This window comes from Chrysemys picta, chromosome 14, assembly GCF_011386835.1.
Source record: "Chrysemys picta bellii isolate R12L10 chromosome 14, ASM1138683v2, whole genome shotgun sequence".
Lineage (NCBI taxonomy): Eukaryota > Metazoa > Chordata > Testudines > Emydidae > Chrysemys > Chrysemys picta.
The window spans coordinates 43,046,002-43,070,200 of NC_088804.1; the positions used below are offsets into that span (position 1 = coordinate 43,046,002).

At 47.6% G+C, this 24,199-nt stretch overlaps 1 protein-coding gene across 1 annotated transcript in view; it reads left to right on the forward strand.

The window, feature by feature from the left end:
• Nucleotides 1–24,199, forward strand: part of WWP2 (WW domain containing E3 ubiquitin protein ligase 2) — an 83,578-nt gene that overhangs the window by 34,531 nt on the left and 24,848 nt on the right. The window contains 3 exon segments of the mRNA XM_065567679.1: nucleotides 192–310; nucleotides 7,349–7,565; nucleotides 23,800–23,889. Coding sequence (XP_065423751.1) covers nucleotides 192–310; nucleotides 7,349–7,565; nucleotides 23,800–23,889 — 426 coding nt within the window.

Sequence of the window (24,199 nt, forward strand, 5' to 3'; positions counted from 1 at the left end):
GAGAGGGTGTTCGAAGTTAGGGAGGTGCTCTGTGGAGCACAGGTGCATGGGACTCACTGGGAAGGCTGGCAAGGTGCACCTGGAGGGAGGGTAGCTTGTGTCCTTCAGCACAGTTCCGGGCAAAAGGAACTGAGGAGTTTCCTTCTGAGGCCAGCCTAGTCTCTGACCTGGTGTGTGTTGTTATCCCGCAGGGGACACAGACATTCAGCTGGAGCGGCCAGACAGAACGCAGGGAATGGAGACCAAAGTCCCAGCACCAGGGTTCGCCACCGCCAGCAAGTCAAGAGTCCGAGCACAGCAAATGGCACAGGTGAAGCACCGTACTGGACGGGGTGATGCTTGGCTTTTCAGGTAGTGGCTGTATGGCAGGCAGCGCTCAGGGCCTCAGCTAGTGGAGGAAGATGACAACCGGCTGTACAGATGTTTGTTGAACCAAAGCTATCTCCCGGTAACACACAGCGTAGCCCACGGCTGCCCTGGAATTTCATGAAAACATTGTGTGTGGCCAAAGACTGCTGGTTCCAGCGTGCAATGCTCTATCTTGATCCAACCAGACAGCCCACGGTATGCGCTGGGACTTGTGCTCTCCCCTCACTGCCATATTTAAGGAGAGAGAAGTTCCATTCTGGGCCAGGTAGGAGCAGCCTTTGGGTTCCTTGTGAGTTGCCATTGTGGCCCCGTGACTGAGTAATTGGAGCAGCTCTGCCATCGATTCCAAGCTCAGAAGGGCCCATTGTGATCCTCTAGTATAGCACAGGCCAGAGAACGGCCCCCAAATGACTTCTAGAGCAGATCTTTTAGAAAAACAGCCAATCTCCATTTAAAAATTCTGTGATGGAGAGTCCACCATGACTTTTGGTAATTTGTTCCAACAGTTAATTACTTGCACTGTTAAAAATGTACACCTTATTTCCAATCTGAATTCGTCTAGCTTCAACTTCCAGCCATCGGATTATGTTAGACCTTTCTCTGGTAGATCGAAGAGACCACTCTTAAATATTTTTTCCCCATGAAGATACTTGTGGACTGTGATCAAGTCACTCCTTGCACTTCTCTTTGTTAAGCTAAATAGACTGAGCTCTTTGAGTCTGTCACTACAAGGCATGTGTTCTAATCCTTTAATCAGTCTTGTGGCTCTTTTCTGAACCCTCTCCAACTTATCAAAACTCTTTCTGAATTGTGGGCACTAGAACTGGACACAGGACTCCAGCAGCCGTCGCACCAGTGCCAAATATAGAAGTAAAATAACCTCTCTGCTTCTACTAGAGATTCCTTTGCTTAAGCATTCCAGGATCGCATTAGCTGAATGTGAACTCCCAGTGTGACACTGGTCAAAACAGCTGATTGTCCACCATGATCCCCAAATCTTTTTCAGAGTCACTGCTTCCCAGGATAGTCACCCGTTCTGTAAATATGGCTGACATTTTTTTGTTCCTAGATGTATATACACCTCTACCCCGATATAACGCTGTCCTCGGGAGCCAAAAATCTTACCGCGTTATAGGTGAAACCGTGTTATATTGAACTTGCTTTGATCCACCGGAGTGCACAGCCTCTCCTCCCCGCCCTCCCCCCGCGGAGCACTGCTTTACCGCGTTATATCCGAATTCGTGTTCTATCAGGTCGTGTTCTATCGGGGTAGCGGTGTATTTACATTTAATTGTATAAAAACCCATATTGTTTGATTGCGCCTAGTTTACCAAGTGATCTAGATCCCTGTCAGTGACTTCTCCTCTTCATTATTTATCATTGCTCCAATTTTTACATCATCTGCAACTTTCATTGATGATCTTATGTTTTCTTCCAGGTCATTGATAAAACTATTAAATAACCTAGGGCCAAGAACAGATTCCCACTGTGGACACACCCATTTAATTATGATTCCCCATTTACAGTAACATTTTGAGACTTATCAGTTAGCCAGTTTTTAATCCGCTTAACGTGTGCCATGTTAATTTTAGATCTAGTTTTTAATGAAAACATTGTGCAACGCCACATCAAATTCCTTGAAGAAATCTAAATCTATTAAGTCAACACTGCTACCTTTTATCAGCCAAGCTTGTAATGTCAAACTAAGTTAATTTTGTTATGACAGATCTATTTGCCACAAACCCATGTTGATTTGCATTAATTACATTATCCTCCTTTAGTTTAGTATTAATCAAGTCCTGTATCAGTGGCTCCATTATCTTGCCCAGGGTTGATGTCAGGCAGAAAGGCCTATAATTACCTTGGCACAATATTAGCCTTCTTCTAGTCTTCTGGAAGAACTTTCCCAGTGCTCCAAGACTTATGGAAAACCAGCATTAATGGTTCAGTGATCACCTCATCCAGCTCTTTTAAAACTCTTGGATGCAAGTTATCTAGACCTGCCGATTTAAAAATGTCTGACTTTAGTAGCTTCTGTTTAACATCCACCAGACATGGGAATGGAATGGGAAGAGTGTTACCACCACCACCATCTGTTTCCCCCCCACAATTATGGAACAGCAATACTGGTACATACCAGGGTACAGGCCAGACCAGTATGGGGCTGTGTGACCCCTGCCCTGCAGGGTGCCTTACAATGCCTTGCTGGAGTAGCTCCCACCTGGGCCACTCACAAACAGCCTTCCAGCATGCAAGCCACACCATGTGTCTGTCTGTAACAGCAGCCTGCTAGCCACCCTTGGCTTACACTGTAGCTCTCACTGGGTTTGGGTGACCCCAGCACAACCCCAGTCTCAGATTTTCCCCAAGAAATGTATGTCCTGTACTAGCCAGTACAAATATTTTGTCTGTTGTTCCTTTAATGGGATAATATGCCAGTGTATTATCTTAAGTAGTTATTCAGACACTTCAGTTCAAACACGCTGGATTAGATAAAACAGTAAAACAAGTTTATTAACTGCGAAGAGAGAGCTTTTAAGCGAGTACAGGTAATGAGGCATAAAAATCAGAAATGGTTACTAGAAAAATAAAGATTAAAGGCTTACTAATGCCTAACTTAACAAACTACATGAGATTCAAAGCAAAGTTTCTCACCACATGCTCCAGCAGTTTATTGATGAAACTCTGAGGTCAGGACCCCTCCCCCAGAGTCCAACTTCTGCTTCCTTTATCTCTTTAGGTGCAGTCAAAGCGATAGGCAGTGGGGGGGGGAGGGGTGGGGGGTTCAGGTGTTTGTCCCTCCTTTTTATAGTTTGTCCCCCTCTTGAAAATCATTTCCCACTGGGCACAAGGAGACAAAGAGTCTATGTGGAAGAATGTTTCCTGCCAGCTTTCTTTGTTTCCTTTTCTGCTTGATGACTCTGTTTACTGCTTAGATGCAAATTAAGCAGCACTCATATTCCTTTGCTTAGGACAGACCTGTTTGCCAGCTTCTCTTTGGGCAGGGCTGTGGGGTTTGGAACATGTGGTAATAACACCATACAGGAGCGTCATAACTTCACACAGTGTTGCCACACACATTTTACCAGGACAATACTGCCCAGACTATTAAAAAATGATACCTTACAAGTGTATACAGAGATTATTACAATAGTATCTAGGGTATGAATACAGGAATGTATTCTGTCTCTCATACTTACTGAACACACTGCCTTTTCTGCATTATTACTGATAATGTTACCATTTCCATTTAGTAATGGACCAATACCATTGTCAGGGGTCTTTTTGTTCCTAGTATATTTTAAAAACTCATTGTCCTTAACTCTGCTGGTCGCAGATTTTTATTTGTGTTCCTTGGCTTCCCATATCAATTTTCTACAATTCCGAGATTCTTATTTATATTCATTACTATCAATTTCCCCGTGTGTGTGTGTGTGTATGTGTATGTATATATATATATATATATATATATATATATATATATATATATATATATATATATATATATATAAATAAATTAATAAAAGCATAGAGTTTAAGGCCAGAAGGAAACATTAGATCACCTAATCTGACTCCTGTATATTGCAGGCCATAAAATTCTCTATTACCTCTTACCATCGAGAGAGGTCTTCCTTTGGGAGTTTGTTCCAGTGGTTAATCACCCTCACCCTTTTTTTTAAATAAAAATGTGCCTTATTTCTGTTTGAATTTGTCTGGCTTTGGCTTTCAGACATTGTTCTGCCTTTCCCTGTTAAATTAAAGAGCTCTTGAGTACTTGGTATTTTCTCCTTACACTCTGTAATCAAGTTAGATTGCGCTCTTTAAGTCTCTCATTGTAAGGTGGTTGTTTTTTTTACCAGCCCTCAAATGTTTTTGTGGCTTTTTTTTCTGCACCCTTTCCAAAATTTCCGTATCCTTTTTAAAACATGGACATCACACAATATTCCAGTATCAGTTTTACCCCCAATGCCATGTGCAAAGGTAAAATTCCCACCCTACTCCCCTTTCCATACATCTAAGAATCGCATTCCTCCTTTTTGCCAGAGCATCGCACAGGAAGTTCATGTGGAGTTGCTTGTCCATTATGACCTCACAATCCTTTTCAACATCACTGCTTTCCTTGTTTCTAGATGCATAACTTTGCATTTGTCTGTATTAAAACACATTTTGTTTAAACGGGCCCCGGTTATGAAGCAATCCAGATCACTCTGTAGGGTGGCTGTGTCTTCATCGTTATTTACCGCTCCAACAATCTTTGTGTCATCCCCAAATGTTTTCAGCAATGGTTTTACTTCAGGATCGTTGATGAAAGTTTTCCTAGTGTGTGGGTGAATACTGATCACTGCTGAACCTCACTAGAAACTCTCCCATTCAATGATGATTCCCTATTGACAATTTTGTTTTGTTTTGTTAAGGATAGTTCAGTTATCCAGTTCATGCATTTAACATGTGCTATATTGATATTGGCCAGAGATCTCCTCAGCCAGCTTTTCTAGGACTCTTGGGTGCAAGTTATCCAGGTCTGCTGATTTGAAAATATTTGTTCTTAGTAGATGCCAGTTAATATCCTTGTTAGTTACTAATGAACTAGAAAGTATTTCATCATCTGACTACATCATTCTGCTTCTTTCAAAATGATATTTATTGAACACTTCTGCCTTATCTGTATCATTATTAATGATTTCTCTCTATGTAATAATAATGGCCTATCCCATGGATTTTTTTCCTTGATGTCTTTAGCTTCCCTTATAAATGTTCTGCACTCCATAACTTCTGACTTCTATTGATTGCTATCTAGTTCCCCATTTGTTATATGTTTCTGTTTTATTTCAAGTAGCTGCCTTCGCTTTGCCTCTGGATCAGGCTGGGCTTTTTGCCAAAGATGTCGTCTTTTTGGATTGTAGAATTAGATTTTTGGCCATTTAATAAACTCTTCTGAAACAACTCCCTATTTTCATTCACATTTTTCTGTCTAAATTTTTTCTCCAATCAGTTTTGCTCAGAATATTCCTCAGCTTTGGGAAATCGACTCTTTTGAAGCACCAAGATTATATATTGCTCGTTGGGACTCTCCTCTCTTTGCCCATATGGAATGGAACCAGGTCATTATTTCTGATCCCTGTTACACACCTAACTCCTCTTGTTCCCTGGCCTGTAACAGACCCCTACCCACTACCCCCTTCTGTGCTGTTAGGTAGGTCACTGATCCAGACACATTCAGGATCTGTGGTTCTGAGTGATCCGTCACTCTAAAACCGGTAATTGTGTCTTTAATGTAGAGTGTCTCTCCACACACCTTTTACCTACTCTGTGCTTCCTGAACAAGTTGTAACCAGTGACTCTAACATTACAGTCTTGTGAATTGTCCCGTCAGGTTTCAGTGATGCCAATTATATTAAATTTATTCTTGTCAGTGAGAATTTCCAATTCCTCTTGCTTGTTCCCCAGATTCCTAGCATTGGTATGTGAATGATCGCAATCTTCTCGCCACATTCTTGGCTGTATCAATTCAGTTTGTTCGCAACACGCTGAGTTCATTTGTACATGGTTTGCCTCCTTCTCCTGGCTGTGGTAGTTTAATACCCTCCTGGCTGCCTCCTTGTCCGCTGAGACGGTGAGCCTGTGAGATGCAGGCTGTCCTGTTCGTACCGCCCCTGTCCCACTGCAGTGTAACCCAGCGTTCCACAGAACTGCAGGCACAACATGGAGCTGTGGGGTGTTCTCAGCGTCTGTAAAACCCCTCAGGTCCTGGCTCTCTTATGCAGTACGTATCTACGAGCATCTAGGAATCTGCCTCGGGCCTACAAGTAACCTCCGAGGTGTAATGCTGTCCAGGGCCATGGTAACTCGGCCTCTGCTTTGACTGCTGGGATTTCTATTGACTTACCCATTGTGTGGAAGCCATCTCTCCCTGTGAGCGAAGGGGTCTCCTGCGGGGACTGAGGTGCAGGGACTGGCTGGGGCTCCCTCTCCCAGAATTAGCCTTCAGTCAACATGGGCCAAAAGCTGCTGCTTGTTTCCACGCTTGGAACCAGTTTGAAGCCTGTGGCCTGGCTTTGGTCACGCGTTACACTTAGAATCCAGTGGTGGGTTCCCCTGAGTCCTAGCAGAGCCACAGGCATCAAGGTGAGGGGCTGGCAAACACGCACAGTGGGAGCTGCCATCCTTCCGTCACGCATGTGAGCACGTGTGCACACGGGGATGCCAGGAGTGGCTGCACTCCTCTTCCCTGTGCAGAGGAGGCGCAGCAGCTGCTAGTGGCATGGCCTGTGAGGGAGTGGCAGGGAAGTGGGCACTACCTGCCCCCAGCAGAAAACCAGGAAAGGCCAGAGCTTTGGGCAGTGGGCGGAGCCACTGGGTGGCATCTTGCAGGCTAATGTGCTGCCACTTCTCTCTCTCTCTCTCTCTCTCTCCGCCCCCCCATTAGCTCGGAGGTTTGCTCCTTTCCTGCTGAGTATTCAGTGTGGTCCAGCAGTGTCGGATTTACTGGCACTGTCGGACTTGCTGAGTCAGCCCTTCCCAAGGCCCAGGGCACCTGGCAGGTTTTTGGGATCCCTGCTCCTCACCTGAATTAACCTAGTGCCCCTAGAGCCGGGAAGTTTGCTGGCAGCCGCAGGGGAAATGCTAGACAGTGAGCGCCCTTGTTTCCCACATGCTCTGCTTGGTCCCGCCAATCCGGCCTGTACAGACAGAGGAGGCGCAGGGGGTGGCAGCAGCTGGCAGTGGAACAGAGGCCCTAGTACTGCTCCCCACCCTTGGGTGAACAGCGAAGCTCCCTGTGCAGAGGGCCACAAGCTCCTGGTGAACCTGGGGCCCTGGGGTGGAGGCTAATTGTTGCCGTCAGTAAGCATGGCTGTAGTGGTGTGTTTTCCCTTCTCCTCAGGAGGTGGGGCCGTGCACGTATCAGGGCCAGCTAGATCAGCCACGGCTGCCTCTCTCTCCTCACTCAGCCCTAATCTCTCTGCCCTCTGCATTTCAGTGAATGGGGACTCTGCTGGTGCCACCGACGCTGAAGAGGAAAGGTCTGTGGTGGGAGTGACCTCGCCACCTGCAGCAGTGTCAAGCGAGACCCCCGGGTCCACCGCTGCCACCCTTCCTGCTTCATCCGTCCCTGGGGAGCCAGAGGAGCCGGCCCCTGTCTCAGGCACCCAGTCACCTCAGGCTGCAGCACAGGCCTTGGAAGCTCTACCTCCCGGGTAAGCAGCTCCGTCTCCAGCCTCAGGCCCATTCCGAACACAGTGTGGTCCATTCCCAGGGCAGGGCACCACGGCGCTTGCTCCTCACGTGCTGGGGTAGGGGGAGTGAGGCTAGCTCTGTGCAGAGAGGAGCTTGAGTGGTCTGGGCCGTTGCTCTGAGCCTACAGGAGCAGCTGTGTTGGAGAGGGGGGCTCTGTTCTGCCAGGCTGGCTATGGAAACACAAAAGCACATGGGGCTCTGGGCACCTTCTGAAGCAGCACAGACAAGCAGCCCGACTGTGACAGACCTGGTCCATGGACCGCATCTGTGTTTGGCAATACGTGGGGACTGACCTCTCCTCCCTCAGCAGGGGGTGGGCCAAGGCTGTATCCGTTTCACATTCTCAGGGGCTATACACAGCGGCAACATGACATATCCCTTGCTGTCAGGTCCCCAGGAGAGGAACTGCGCCTTTTGCTCTCCCTGAGCAGGACAGAAGGTGTCTGTGGTGCATACATTACAAAGAGATGGGAAATTTCCAGAACGCTCCCTTTAAACAAGAGGGCCTGAACATTTTTAAAAATAAACTCTTAGAAACATGTAAAGTCCTGCTCCCCTATCAGTTTGGGGTGGGGGGGTCACACTTAGCTGGGATCGCCCATGCTAGCTGCTATACAGAGAAATGCGGGAAGGGTTAGCTCAGTGGTTTGAGCATTGGCCTGCTAAACCCAGGGTTGTGAGTTCAATCCTTGAGGGGGCCATTTAGGGAACTGGGGTAAAAATCTGTCTGAGGATTGGTCCTGCTTTGAGCAGGGGGTTAGACTAGATGACCTCCTGAGTCCCTTCCAACCCTGATATTCTATTCTATGAAACAGTGGGTCTGACCAGACAAAGTGTGCTGTCAGATGCACACAGGAGGTGGAACCAGCGAGAGCTCTGTTCTTGGGTTTCTGTCCAGTCCTGGGCCTTTCCAGATACAGGTAACAGCAGGAGATGAAAAAAGCTTCAGAGCAGAATTTCGTTTTCAGCTTCCTCCTGTCCCTTTAAAGAAAAGATGTGAGACTTGATTCCTCTGTCACATAAAAATCTGCCTGTCCTCTGCATGAGCTGGTGTCCTGCCAGGTTACCTAAGGCCACGCAACTTCCCGTGCAGGGCCGGCTCTAGGATTTTTGCCACCCCAAGCAAAAACAATTTTGGCCGCCCCCCCCCCCCCCCCCTGTTTTTTTCTTGCCCCGCCTCAGCTCCGCCCCATCCCCAAATCCCCAGCCCTGCCTCCTCCCCCCAGGCTCTCAAGCCTAGGAGGGAGGGAGAGCAGCGGCGCACGAATCAGCTGTTTCGTGTGCCGCGGCCGCTCGGGATCTCCCCCTCCCTCCCAGGTTTGAGAGCCTGGGAGGGGGGGGGAGCAGCAGTGCGCGAGCGGTAGCAGCGGAGGTGAGCTAGGGCGGCCGGGGCACATTTTTAGGGGTGGCAGGGGCGGCATTCTGGCGCCGGCCATGCCGCCCCTAAAAATGTGCTGCCCCAAGCACCAACTTGTTTTGCTGGTGCCTAGAGCCGGCCCTGTTCCTGTGTCTCTTGCTTGGTTCTGGGCATTGGAGATGACACCAGCTCCCAGCAGAAGAAATACAGCCTGCAGGGAGGAGGTCTTGGTGCTTGCAGTCCCCCCAGTAGTAGGGCAGTTGGGAGAGGGGCGCTCTGGAAATTACGGTTGATGTGTGAGCAGCAAGACCATCGTGCAGCCCAGCCCAGGTTGCAGGAGGGCAGCCTGAGTGAAAGCTTTCTCTTTAAATTTGGGCCATTCAGGCAACGCAGCAAGAAGGGGTTGTTAAAGGGGAAAATGGCCTCCTGCATTTCCTGTGAAGTGAGCTGTTTATTTTCCTTTGGCTAAGCCAGTGCCTGGAAGGTCAGGGCCTCGCTCATGTGTCAGTCACAGGTAATTAGGGTTAACAGCTCAGTGTGTCTTTGGGGTGTGTGTGAGGGTTACTGTTCTCAGGGCTTGGGCTCTTCCTGTTTCCAGGCAGCTGGAAAAGGCCAGTGCTCTGAAAAAGGTCTTTATTCCAGCAGGAGCTGGAGCCTCTCACTGCTCCTGCTGGTCAGACTGAAGATCTCCTTCTCCTCGCCCGGGCAGACCTGGGGCGCTGCCTTTCCGGGCATGAGTGGGCTGTGACTGCCAGCCCAGCCCAGCCCGTGTGCTGCTCACAAACAGCGTTATGGAAGCCCCTAAGGGTGCAGGGAGGTTTCAAGCCAGCGCTTGAGCACGTTCAGCTCTTCCAGCCACCCATTCCATGGCCCCGGGGAGACACACTGAGGATGGGCTAATTTGCTGTCCGTGCCCTGGCTCAACGGCACGTTCTTGCTGCTGTTTCTCTCTGTGATTGGAACAGAGAATCCAGCATGTCGGAGGGAGAGAGGGCGGCAAATATTCAACCTGCTCTTTGTGGTGGGGGTAGGGAGGAGGAGGAACAGCAGCAGGAAAGCCCCTCCTGTTGCACCCACTGGTCTGCATGAACTTTAAGGGCCACCACACTGCAGCTTGGGCCGTTCCCTATCTGTACCCTGGGCAGAGGCTCTCCTGGGGGTAAAATGATTCACCCTCTAGCTGGGGCTTGTTATTGGAGTTACAGACTCGTGCTGTGCTAAGCCACTAGCCTGCTTGCGCAGTGTGGAGTCCTGTGTCCTGTACTGGGAGGGCGGGAGTGGAGTGTATTCTGGGGTCTCTCCTGGCGGTTCTGAGCACATCAGGAACCAGATTTTTAGGGCACAAGTGGCCAAATGTGAGACCTGACCCAAGAGAGGCTAGACCAGCCTTTCTCCCCCCAGAGTCTTGCTCTGGCTTGGCAGTGCCCCTGGTGGCTAAAATGAGGTGGGGGAAAAAAATGGAGGTATGTGAACCAGAGCTGGTGCAAATGGGCTTGTGGGGACAGGGGGTTTCTATTAGGCCCTGATCTGGGGAGGCACATTTCTGGCTGTCTTACCACACTGGTGTGTTGCTGGGAATGACTTCGGCTAGCGGTTTGGGGAGCAGCTTGCAGGCTGGAGAAGCAGTCAGCTGTGTCCATGTGGGCAGTAGTGTCAAAGGACGAAGGGGACCCAGACAAAGCTGGGTATGTTCAGGCTTAGTAGCAAGACATTCCCATACGTGGCTGAGCAGTGTGCAGATCAACCCCTTGGTGGCCGGGCTGTGGCTGGGTGACTAACTGGGGAGGAGTGCTGGGTGCATGCGGAGCAGTTCTGAGGCTTTGGTGGCCGGGCTGGGCTGGTGACTGACTGGGGAGGAGTGCCGAGTGCATGCGGAGCAGTTCTGAGGCTTTGGTGGCCGGGCTGTGGCTGGTGACTGACTGGGGAGGAGTGCCGAGTGCATGCGGAGCAGTTCTGAGGCTTTGGTGGCCGGGCTGTGGCTGGGTGACTGACTGGGGAGGAGTGCTGAGTGCATGCGGAGCAGTTCTGAGGCCTTGGTGGCCGGGCTGTGGCTGGTGACTGACTGGGGAGGAGTGCCGAGTGCGTGCGGAGCAGTTCTGAGGCCTTGGTGGCCGGGCTGTGGCTGGTGACTGACTGGGGAGGAGTGCCGAGTGCATGCGGAGCAGTTCTGAGGCTTTGGTGGCCGGGCTGTGGCTGGTGACTGACTGGGGAGGAGTGCCGAGTGCATGCGGAGCAGTTCTGAGGCCTTGGTGGCCGGGCTGTGGCTGGGTGAGTGACTGGGGAGGAGTGCTGGGTGCATGCGGAGCAGTTCTGAGGCCTTGGTGGCCAGGCTGTGGCTGGTGACTGACTGGGGAGGAGTGCTGGGTGCATGCGGAGCAGTTCTGATGCCTGGGTGGCCGGGCTGTGGCTGGTGACTGACTGGGGAGGAGTGCTGAGTGCATGCGGAGCAGTTCTGAGGTTTGCTGCTTACAGGGGATCTGGGTCCCCACCTGCTATTGAGCATCATGCCATTGCAGGTGGGTCCGAGAGCCTCCATGTCACTCACTGGCTTAGAATGCTCCAGGGGGTCGAGTGCCTGTTGCAGGAGCCCTGGCTTTTCTACGCCCTGCCTTTGGTCCCTGGAGAGACGCAGTAGGATGATCTCCCCCACGTCCACTCCCTTCCACAGCCCTGTGGTGTCTCAGCTCTTCCCAGCTTTATCGGATGGATGCCTGGAGCTTGCTTCTCTCCCCAACTCCCATCACACCCATGGAATCTACAGAGTGCAGGTTCATGTGGGGATTCTGAGCTATTTGTTCTGCTCAGATGCCTGTCTCAAAACATCTGCACCAGATGTGGGGAGCACAAAGGAGTCTCATGCACATGACTGGGAGTCTGTTTTAGGGGCTGGAGAATACCGGAAGGTGGTCTGAATAATTCCAGTTCCAGCAGCACCCAGAATCCGTCCCGTTACATCCACCTGGCCTTACTCTTAAACTTATCATGTGATTAACTTGAAGGAAGCCAGGGTACGTGTGGGTATGAGAGCAGTTGCTTTGTAGAGTTGGAAACGTTTGGGGTGGGGACCCCACTTTAACACACAGGTTTCCCAGCTGGCTGATAATGGAATGGGAAGGCAGCTGGAGTCGTCAGCTCCTGCATCTGGTTCCTATCAGTGATGATCCTGCACTGGGGACGGAGAGGAGTTAACACGGCGTGTATACACAGCTCTGTCTCGCGCACACAAAGAGGCACATTATGCTGTCTGGCAGAAGGCAGGGTGCTGTGGTTTCTTACATAAGGCAAGGCATTTTGTTTGGACTGCGGGTTACCTTAGCACTGCCATTTCACACCGGCCACTGCTCCCTACAGCCACTGCCTGGTGAAGCCATTTCCTGCAGCCAGAACAGAGTTATACTGGTGTGCAGTGCAGGCAGGCGTGCCTCACGCTGCAAACTCTCAGTGACAGGGTCCCTGGATAAAACCACAATCACCTTGCTCTTCGGAAGGGAGGGAAGGCTGCTGGGGATTTTCCACCAGTCACACACACAGGGTACGTGTATACTTGCCTCCGGGTCCCGGAAGTGCTCGACGCCGGTGCTCCTGCTCGGCGAGAGGAGTATGCGGAGTCGACGGGGGAGCCTGCCTGCCGCGTGTGGACCCGCGGTAAGTTCGAACTAAGATAGTTCGACTTCAGCTACGTAAATAACGTAGCTGAAGTTGTGTATCTTAGTTGGAAGTGGGGGGTTAGTGTGGACCAGCCCTGAAGCATGATTAGAGAGAGGGGTGCTTGGAAATAAACTGCCCACATTTCTTGGGAGTTTGACAAAGCTTCATCCCTGGGCCTGGGACTGGAGAATGGGCACAAGATGCAATACACATGCATAAGCAAAACCCAGACACTAACTTCTTTGCAGCTGAGACTGATTCTGTCACCACACTTCACTAGGATGTTGTTTGTCTGTTTTACCTCTTGTCCTGACTGGATGCTAGAGTAACAGCTGAAGCAGGAACTTAAATCATCCAAATTTGTGTAGATGTTCTTCTAGCAAGTGAGCCTGATGAAACACTTTCAAATGAACAAGTGGTTTTGTATAATCCTGTTTCAATCTGAAACAGCCAAAATGAAAGCCTCAAATTTCACCGAGCTAGGGGATTGTAGTTTACAGAGGCAGCCACTTTTGTGCCCCAATTGGTACCGGAGTTTCTCCTCTGGCTGACAGATACAGAGGCATACCATTCAGCCAGCAATAAGGATCATCCTTCAGAAGTTATTCAAAAAGATGCCTCAATTGCAGTGTGCATTGTACTTAACCTTGATCACCTTGATCGATCGGTCCTTTAGCCCTCATCTAGATTGTGCCGATCACAACATGTCGTCGTCTTCTCTTATCCTGGCCTTCCTTCTCCATGGGCGGCCATGCCTTTTCAAGATAAAATTTTCCCATCTCTTTGGAGGTTGGCTGAGTGGTCATTTCCGTTCCTGTGGGTACCACTAGGCGACAGCTGCAGTCCATTGATTGTCAGTGAGCCTAGTTATATGCCCGACCCATCAAATTTTACTATACCTGCTTTCAACAACAATGTCCTGCGCTCCATTCTGCTGTCTGATCACTTCATTGGGGACTCGGTCACGGATTGAAATCCCCAGAATTCTTTCCATCACCAACTCCGTGACAGATGATTGTTGCTCCTCTATCTTGGTCAGCACCCATGTTTCGCTGCTGTACAACATTGCTGGCAGTACTGTTGAGTTGCAGAGGTTTGCACGTGTTGCCTTGTTCATTTTTCCTTGGAGGACATCCTTGAGAGAACTGAATGCACACCAACCTGCTTGCTTTCTTTGCGAGAGTTCGCCCTCCTGATCATGGTGCATGTTAATCTCTTGGCCCAAATAGACGTATTGCTCAACTTCTTTTATTTGTTCTCCCTTGACTATTTGGGCTTTTGGCAAGACATCAGACTGCATACATTTCGTTTTAGAGCAGTTCATTTTCAGTCTGACTTGGCTTCTTTTTGTGTAGAGTTCTTGCAGTATTTTCGGTAGTGTGATAGTGTTTTCGGGAATCAACACGATATCATGCTGATAGCACTTAACAGCTACAAAATTATCACACCACTGCACACAAGTCTTGCTACACAGCTACACCATGAGTTTGGGTCTCACAATTTAATTGATAGACTGCACCTTCATGGATCCTGCCTAAATTAGGATGTGGTGAGGCAGTTCATCACTAGCACTGCAAAACCTGAAGTGGAAAGACTCCAGTATGTTCCTTTCAAATGGAATTGTACCACTTCATGCTGATGGAAATGTCATCCATGAACCATGATCATATAGACATCAATGTAGAGACCACTGATGGAAAGAACACCTTCCATTCAATGGCTAGAGTGGTATTTCAAGAACAGGCTGCAAATAGTCCAGCATCACAGCAAATATCACTGAAATGTGGGAAAGAAAAGTCACTTATTCTCCCTGGGCAAACAGATCTCTTATGCAGTATACAGCATTTGAAAAACCCAGAACAAATTCCCCATGAAAAAGTACTTGTGAAAATAAACTCGTCACCTACAAATGAACACTGCCCAAGATCTTTCCTGGTGTCTTAAGATGGCTACCTTGTGATGTGCTACCAATGCCAAATGATGTTGATATTGTTCACACTCGGGGGATTCCATTTTGGACTGGTTTCAATCACAAGCTTGCAACCAAGAGCAGCTACACAGCAGTTGCATGTGCACCACATGCGGGTGCCAAACCAGTTGAGATGACCACAGTGTACACAACAGCGCTGAAATGTAAGGAAGCAGCAGCATGCCGTTCGGACAATGGATCAGCAGCCGTATGTGCTGCTCAGTAAGTGGAAAACAGACTCTCCCAAATGAATTTGGTACCAACGTGATTCGCCTGGGTGCTTTTCACACCCTGTGCTGTTTCCCTCCGTGCACGGGGAAATTCTGGGAAGACGCAGGATGGTGAGACCTTCTTGCTGACCCTGAGTCTCTGCACTTGTGCTCTGCGTGGCTTGACTCTAGCAGCGGAGGCCCTGAGTGCTCTGGCACTTTATTCATTTGTTCAGTGTCATGAGCAGGGAGGGGGCACGTGTGTAGTCTGGCTAAGGTTGGCTAACATTCCAAAGCTGTTTGAGTCTGAAGTCATTGGGTCCTTACAGTACGTCATTTAAAACCTTGATGATGCTGTGACTCAACATATGCTACCACGACTGGAGGAATTTCAGACATGGACGAATGCCCAGTCCGCTACATTCAAGTTCTGGGATCATTTTCTCCAGGTTATGCAGATACTGCTTCTAAATGTCCATGCAGAGCAAGAGGGTGACTGGAAACACGCAGAGTGCCATGCTGCCACACTTCTTTACTGCAAAGAGGCCCAACTACACCAGGGGATACCAGTCTACATTACTGACATGCTAGCTCTCCCCGGAGTGCACAGTGTTTTTGAAGCTGGGGAATTTGTTGTGCATCCGACTCCTGGTTCTTTCAATGGAATTTAGGGTGACCTGGGAACAGAGAAAAGTGACACCAGAGACTCAAAGGGTAGCAGTGGGATTGTAGGACTGACAAGACAGAAGCCAGCTCTTGTCAGATGGACCCTCACAAGTCCTGAGTGAATATGCAAAAGCTATGGGAGTAAGAAGTGGCCTAACACATAGTAATGTAGACAGTCCACAAACAAATCCATGCCTCTGCACTGCACTGAAGAGTGATGAAGAGCATGTTACAGACACCTCTTACCAGCCACGTCATCAACAATATAACAAACCATTTGACCCTGAACTGTATCCAGAGGGGCTTAAAATATCTACTGGATTGAATGAAACATCAGATGCACAAGAGTCTCTATGGCTAACAGTAGATGTTGGTGAAGAACAAATGGAGAAATTTGTGAGAGATGCACTTGATTCTGATGGGATACCCAGCTTCTTCAGCCCAGTCAAGAAATCTGGCATCAAAATATTTGCTGACATGGCCAAGACCACCAAATTTAGGTCTGGCAAGGGAGGGACAATCACAGCAGCTATCAGTCCAGAAATTGTTTTCCTGTCCTTAGAAAGATGCAGAGAGGATGTTTCAATGGCAACTGTTCTTAGTGACCCAGTAGGACCAGTGCCCGTGTCACTCTTCCATGCTGATGGAACAATGAAAAGAAGAGATGCTAAATTAGGACATCTGCTGGAAGCTCAAGCTGACAGAATCCATGAGCTAGGAGCATGCCACAAAGGAAGTGTACATCAGAGATGCGATGGCTGTCACACCAATAATGGCTAGAGATAAATTCCACACACTCGATGAATTGGCTGCTGAGTATTTGAGGCAGGTCCTAAAAGGATTTCACAAAGCTAATGTGTAATCAAAGTCTTTGACAGATACGACAACAGTAACTCTGTGAAAATTGCAGAAAGACAGCGCCGGACAGAATCTAAGGCTGGATGCAATACCAGGTGACTGGTATTCTAAAGTTTCTAAATGTGGCATCCAACAAGCAGTCAGTCACCTATAAAATTCCTCTGTGAATATATGATTCAAAATGCACCTGAGGTTGTAAGAGCACATCCAGCACAAACACTCCTTGCTGGAGTCTCTTCCAATGGTGAAGTACCAAAGTCCATCACCAGCAGAGGTGTTGAAGCAGCCTAAGACTTGTACAATATTAAAGAGAAAGTGGATACAAGGATGCTTCTGCATATTGTACGTGCCAGCATAGCTTTTCAGTCTCTTGGTGTCAAAGGAACCACAGTAATTAGGTCATCTGATACAGGTTCCAAAATGGAACACACAGATAGCATGTGGACCGAAACAGGCACCATTACCAGCAAAACTGCAAGCAATTTGTGATGCACTCACTCCTGATTTCTGCAACACACTTCCTGCTGTATGCTCATTAACAGGATGACTCTGTCATCCCTGTTTGTGTTGTCAAAACAAAGGGCACTTACCGCTTCGGAGATCTTGCCAAATTGGGAGACAGTACTTAACAAGCCACAATTTCTGTAGCAATGAAGTTGGTAACAGTGTATGACCAGGTGAGAAAGAAAGGGAGACCCTCAGAGACCTGAAGTGCCCGCGCATCAATCTAGTCATCAAAAAGGACAAGTCACTGTGTGAAGGACAAGTCACAGTTTTGAAGAGCATGTCAAAAGAACATCTTAGCAAACAAAGATTTGGGTGTCTTCGAACATAAGTAACCCAGATATTGGATGACTATTACAACATAGTTGGGAAAATGTGGATAATAAACTACTTCCTGTATTCTTCCAGGGCCCAATGACATCTGAGCTTCCGCAAGACCGTATTTGTGTCTGCACCAGTAGGAATCACTGCACAATCAACTGTCAGTTTGCAGGAGGAGCTGAGACAAACATCAATTCAGCCAATCAGAAACCAGCTTATTCAAAGATATTATTTTTTTAAAATTTACTTTAATTTAAAAAAAAAAAAAAATTCAATTGGCTGGAGCCTGTTTCCTGGGCCAATCAGAATACACTTTCCCCCCACAAGAACTGTCTAGAATGCAGCTTGCCAGGATAAGAGAAGAAGACGACATGTTGTAATCGGCACAATCTAGATGAGGGCTAAAGGACCGATCGATCAAGGTGATCAAGGTTAAGTACAATGCACACTGCAATTGAGGCATCTTTTTGAATAACTTCTGAAGGATGATCCTTATTGCTGGCTGAATGGTATGCCTCTGTATCTGTCAGCCAGAGGAGAAACTCCGGTACTAATTGGGGCACAAAAGTGGCTGCCTCTGTAAACTACAATCCCCTAGCTCGGTGAAATTTGAGGCTTTCATTTTGGCTGTTTCAGATTGAAACAGGATTATACAAAACCACTTGTTCATTTGAAAGTGTTTCATCAGGCTCACTTGCTAGAAGAACATCTACACAAATTTGGATGATTTAGGTTCCTGCTTCAGATTACTAGCAGCTTGGATAGCATCAACTGAGGTTGTGATGTTTCATAGAACAGGCGTAGACTTGCCTTGTCCATGCTGTTCATGTAATGAAATTGCAGAACCGCAGTGTTTTTCTAATCTTTCCTGCAACATGCTGCTGGAATAGCTTGCAGTTTTAAGGAAAGTAGGGCTTTATATTGCTGTAGCAGCTTGGACAGGAGAGGAGTTTTCTTGTTGCACATAAGAGAAAGTCAGTCTTGTGATGGAGTATTGGTGGCACATCATCTAAACTAGAAAACTCACCTAGTAGGTACCAATACAATTCATCTCTCCTTGGGTCTGCTGTCAATAAAAGAGAATTCTTGCCAGTACTGGTGACTTTTGACAGTTTTTTGCATTCTTTTGATTTTTCTTGATAAAGAACACCTTTTTCAAAGTTTATGAAGTGTCTTTTTGATGTAAGGGACTTGTATCCGCCATGTCTTATATATTGTAACTTCCCTGTGGAGGTAAAATTCCCAATTTATACTGTTAGCATGACTACCACCATTTTTCATTTTGTACAAATAGACATACTTGTGCTAAATTAGATATAAATTAGATCTTTAGGTTAGTACGGTAATGGCCCTTTTAGATTGAAGCCCAGTATGAAGCAGTGTATTGTCGTCTATAACGCTAGTACTGACCTGGGAATTAAAAAGCTAGTTTCTAGCCTATTTCAAAGTTTAGTACCGCATGCATAGGCAATTACAAATTAAAATCTTGTAGCAGGTAGACTAGATGCTACATTGTATATACAAAAGCTTACACATGGATTAGCGTTACATTAGGAATTTATGTACATTTATAGCTACCCAATATGCAGTACAAACTATGGGCAGGCAACTCCTGCCGTGCACAGCCATCAGTGTGAGACTGATCTGGTCAGCACATTTCAATCGGAAATAGAGAAAACTATTATAATCACCTGTGAGATACTTTGACAATTAAAAATATACAATGTGAAAACATTTCATGTTAGTATATTGCACGGTGTTGCTATTTGCCATTTTTGCCATGTGTTAAATAGCTTTGTTGTTTCTGGGGGAAAAAACAACTTGCCCATGCACAACCACTAGAAGAAGCTTTTAATACATTGTCTTTTGATAGCTTTGACCAATAAAAACCACATTCGGGTGTTGAAATTAATGTGAACAGTAGAAGCTGTAGTCATAGTCTGATTGCAGCGTTTCTGGAATTGTGCGAAAAATGACACTTTCTCATTTTGGGTACTATTATTTCACCTTGCCTACAGGCTTATGGCACCACTTGACAGCTCCACATCATACCTCATCCAAATGTACATAAAATAAGCTTTCAAGTAATTTATGATGTGGGTGTGGGTACTTTAAACTCTCCAAAATAGCCCTTTTTGGGGAATTGCTGCACGCCTATGTACTTTGCCTGTCCCATGAACCCCATCGTTCCTGGCTGTGTCCATCTCAATAAGAGCTTGGTGCTGAGGGTCCTGCATGGTTACCTCTGGAGAATCACATGCTAACGTGATCTCAACCTCCCTGGCCACACAATAGCGGATGTAAAGGTAGCCATCTTACAGCAAAAAAACTTCAGGACCAGACTCCAAAGAGAAACTGCTGAGCTCCAGTTCATTTGCAAATGCGACACCATCAGATCAGGATTAAACAAAGACTGAATGGCTATCCAACTACAGAAGCAGTTTCTCCTCCCTTGGTGTTCACACCTCAACTGCTAGCAGAGCACCTCACCCTCCCTCGTTATCTCCACACTGATTTATACCTGCCTTTGGAGATTTCCATTACTTGCATCTGAAGAAGTGAGGTTCTTACCCACGAAAGCTTATGCTCCCAATACTTCTGTTAGTCTTAAAGGTGCCACAGGACCCTCTGTTGCTTTTTACAGATTCAGACTAACACGGCTACCCCTCTGATACTTGACACATGCTAATGTGGGTCTGTGGCTGACATTATTGGCACCAAAGTCCCCATATCCCACTGGATCAACACAAATCTTGTGCCAGAGGTTCAGCATCATCAACTGCAAAAGCCAAAGTGGTTCTGTGTCTAACATGAACAGCATTGCAGGCCCAGATCTCTTCTGGGCTGACTGAGGCCAGTGCCAAGGATCAAGCATATTTGCTTCTGAAGCACAGCTTGCCAGAGTGGACGATGTGCCCAGGCCCATCAAGGCAGGGTTCCAGCTTGAGTGACTCTCTGAGCTCCACACAAGTGGTACTGAAGTCCCTGGATCCGCCCAACAGAGTCCAGTACGTAGGGTTAAGCTCCGTAAAGAGCTGCTGCCCAATGAGGCTGTATAGCTGGATGGAAATTGAGCTCTGTGCTGTGGTTTGGGGGACTGTGTGTATGCTGAGCCTAGCGGCCTGCTAGGCAAGGCTGAGAGCTTCTTAACGAGGCTGTGATCCCTAACCCTTTTAGCACCCATCAACCCTTAACCAGGGGTGGGGCTACTCAGGGAGACCAGGACTTTAAAAAGCCCGCTCCTAAGTGACTGGAGGAGCTAGCAAACAGGAGCGACTAATAGGAGTTTTGCCAGGGAGTTTACAGGGGGAGTGTGAGCAGGGGCTAGACCTCAACTTTCTTTAAACTTAAAAGCCAAAACCACTCCCTTGATAAAAACAAAACCTCAACAAAGGAACCAGCTGCAGGAGTAAAAAGAGAATGCCGGCGGAAGTCCAGCAACAGAGTGGGTTTGCGATGACCGGGAGAACCGCACGGTGACTTACCTGCCTGGTGCGGAGGTTGCGGATCTGTCGAGACATCTAGATAGGCTTATGTGTAGTGCTGGGGAGGAGCCGGTGGTCGTGGTACAGGTAGGTACCAATGACATAGGGAAGGATAGGAGAGAGGTCCTGGAGGCCAAATTTAGGCTGCTAGATCAGAGATTGAAGTCCAGGACCTCCATGGGGGCATTTCCTGAGATGCTCCCAGTTCCACTCGCAGGGCCAGTTAGACAGGCAGAACTGCAGGGTCTCAATGCGTGGATGAGACGATGTAGGGAGGAGGGGTTTAGATTTATTAGGAACTGGGGAGCCTATACAGGAAGGATGGGCTCCACCTAAATCAAAATGGAACCAGATTGCTGGCACTTAACATTAAAAAGGTTGTAGAACAATTTTTAAATTAAGAGCTGGGGGAACGCCGATAGGTGCGGAGGAGCACGTGGTTTGGACATCTCTTAGGGGAGGATCTATTAATAGAGAATCTCTATGTCCTAGTGACAATGAGAGGATGGGAAATGATAAAATACAGGCAGGGTCTGATCAGAAACAGTCCAATAAAAAAGAATAATGGCATACTGTGCAATCTGCCCACTGATCAGGAACTGGCTTCAGGTCAGGGTTAGGTGTGGCTGGCTTTGAGAAAGTCCCTGTTTCTATTGTAAACGGAACTCTTAATAATAAAGAACCGTGGAGTCAGTGGAGCGTCTGTGGAGCACTGCCTTGTCCTTTGGGGGATGTGTCTGCCTCGAGGTGAGACGGGAGCTGTACGAGGGATTCAGAAGTGTGCTATTAGACAGGGTGGAGGTGAGATGCCGGGCTGGTTGAAGGCAATGGGATACAGACCTTCTCACCCGTAGGGCCTGATTCAGATCTGACCCCCAGATTTGAAAGCCACTGCTGTCCTCTGTCTGACCTGCGTGACGTGAGACTGGGGGGAGGGGTCTCACTCCACTTCCATTTCCCGTATCCCATCAGCAAATGTCAGTACTAAGGGGCAGCCTTAGTTGTGGGGATTTAGATGGGCCCTTGCATTGGTCTTCACGGCTGAGGATGTGAGGGAGATTCCCAAACCTGAGCCATCCTTTTTAGGTGACAAATGTGAGGAACTGTTCCAGATCGAGGTGTCATTATAGGAGGTTTTGGGACAAATTGATAAATTAAACAGCAATAAGTCTCCATGACCAGATGGTATTCACCCAAGAGCTCTGAAGGAACTCAAATGTGAAATTGCAGGACTACTAACTGTCATCTGTAACCTATCATTTAAATCAGCTTCTATGCCAAATGACTAGAGGATAGCTAATGTGCCGCCAATTTTTTAAAAGAGCTCCAGAGGTGACCCTGGCAACTACAGGCCAGTAAGCCTAACTTCAGTACTGGGCAAACTGGTTGAAACTATCGTAAAGAACAGAATTGTCAGACACATAGATGAACGTAATTTGTTGGGAAATAGTCAACGTGGTTTTGTAAAGGGAAATTATGCCTCACCAATCTACTAGAATTCTTTGAGGGGGTCAACAAGCATGTGGACAAGGGGGATCCAGTGGACATAGTGTACTTAGATTTTCAGAAAGTCTTTGACAAGGTCCTTCACCAAAGGCTCTTAAGCAAAATAAGCAGTCATGGGATAAGAGGGAAGGTTCTCTCATGAATTGGTAACTGGTTAAAAGATAAGAAACAAAGGGTAGGAATAAATGATCAGTTTTCAGAATGGAGAGAGGTAAAGAGTGGTGTCCCCCAGGGATCTGTACTGGGCCCAGTCCTATTTAACATATTCATAAACGATCTGGATAAAGGGGTAAACAGTAAGGTGGCAAAATTTGCAGATGATACAAAACTACGCAAGATAGTTAAGTCCCAGGCAGACTGTGAAGAGCTACAAAAAGATCTCACAAAACTGGGTGATGGGGCAACAGAATGGCAGATAAAATTCAATGTGGATAAATGCAGAGTACATTGGAAAACATAATTCTAACTATACATATACAATAATGGGGTCTAAATTAGCTGTTACCACTCAAGAAAGAGATCTTGGCGTCATTGTGGATAGTTCTCTGAAATCATCCACTCAATGTGCAGCGGCACTCAAAAAAGCTAACAATGTTGGGAATCATTAAGAAAGGGATACATAAGACAAAAAATATCATATTGCCTCTATATAAATCCATGATACGCCCACATCTTGATACTGTGTGCAGATGTGGTCGCCCCATCTCAAAAAAGATATATTGGAATTGGAAAAGGTTCAGAAAAGGGCAACAAAAATTATTAGGGGTATAGAACGGCTTCCATATGAGGAGAGATTAATAAGACTGGGACTTTTCAGCTTGGAAAAGAGGCAACTAGGGAGGGATATGACAGAGGTCTATAAAATCACGAGTGGTATAGTAAATAAGGAGGTGTTATTTATTCCTTCTCATAACACAAGAACAAGGGGCCACTAAATGAAATTAATAGGTAGCAGGTTTAAAACAAACACAAGAAAGTATTTTTTCACACAACTCACTGTCAACCTCTGGAAATCCTTGCCAGAGGGTGTTGTGAAGGCCAATACTATAACGGGGTTCAAAAGGGATAGATTCATGGAAGATAGGTCCATCAATGGCTATTAGCCAGGATGGGCAGGAATGGTGTCCCTAGCCTCTGTTCGCCAGAAGCTGGGAATGGGCGACAGGGGATGGATCACTTGATGATAACCTGTCTGTTCATTCACTTTGGGGCACCTGCCATTGGCCACTGTCAAGAGGATGGGATACTGGGCTTGATGGACCTTTGGTCTGACCCAGTCTGGCCGCTTTTATGTTCTTGAGACCGGGCTGCCCTAGTGGTGGTGTCTCAGAGGGGGTTGAGATGTGTGCGCAGACACAGGTGTGTAGTGGGGGAAGAGGCTTGTGCTGGGCTGTGGGTGAAAAGAGGGCTTCAGCCTTCAGGGCTGTAAAGCTGCAGGACGTTTACTCAAGCCCCTGAGTAAGGGTGACGCAGTTGCTGCCTGTCCACTCTTAGGAAGCTGCTGTGTTTAATTGGTGTAATTCCGAACGTTCTGTGAGGTCTCTGCTCTGTTCTGGAGGCAGCCTTGGCCATTCAGGGATTCGGTTGCTTGGAAAATGACCCATCAGCTGCCGGGAAAAGATCTCCTGACCCCCGAGTCATCCCAGCCACTTTTGTGCCTTTCTCTTCCAGCTGGGAACAACGAGAGCTACCGAACGGGAGGGTCTATTACGTGGACCATAACACCAAGACCACCACCTGGGAGAGACCTCTGCCTCCAGGGTAAGACACTTTTGAGATACTTGGAGTTTCCGAGGGCAGAAGGGAGCCCCCGGATAATAGCTGCCTGAATGGATTGGGCACACAGCAGGCTGCATGCAAAGGAGAAAACGGGAGAGAGAGAAGGTGGGAGAGATGCATCTCCATTTCCAGGCAGGTTGCTGCCTCCTGGGGATGTGACACATGTTCTCATGTCAGTCCATACTTACTGGCCTCAGTCCCTTTCTATCTGTAGCCCCTCTGAGCCCTTGTTTTCCAGAGCGCTCTCTGGCTCTCTCCATCTCTCTGTGCCCTGTAAAAGCTGAAAATGATC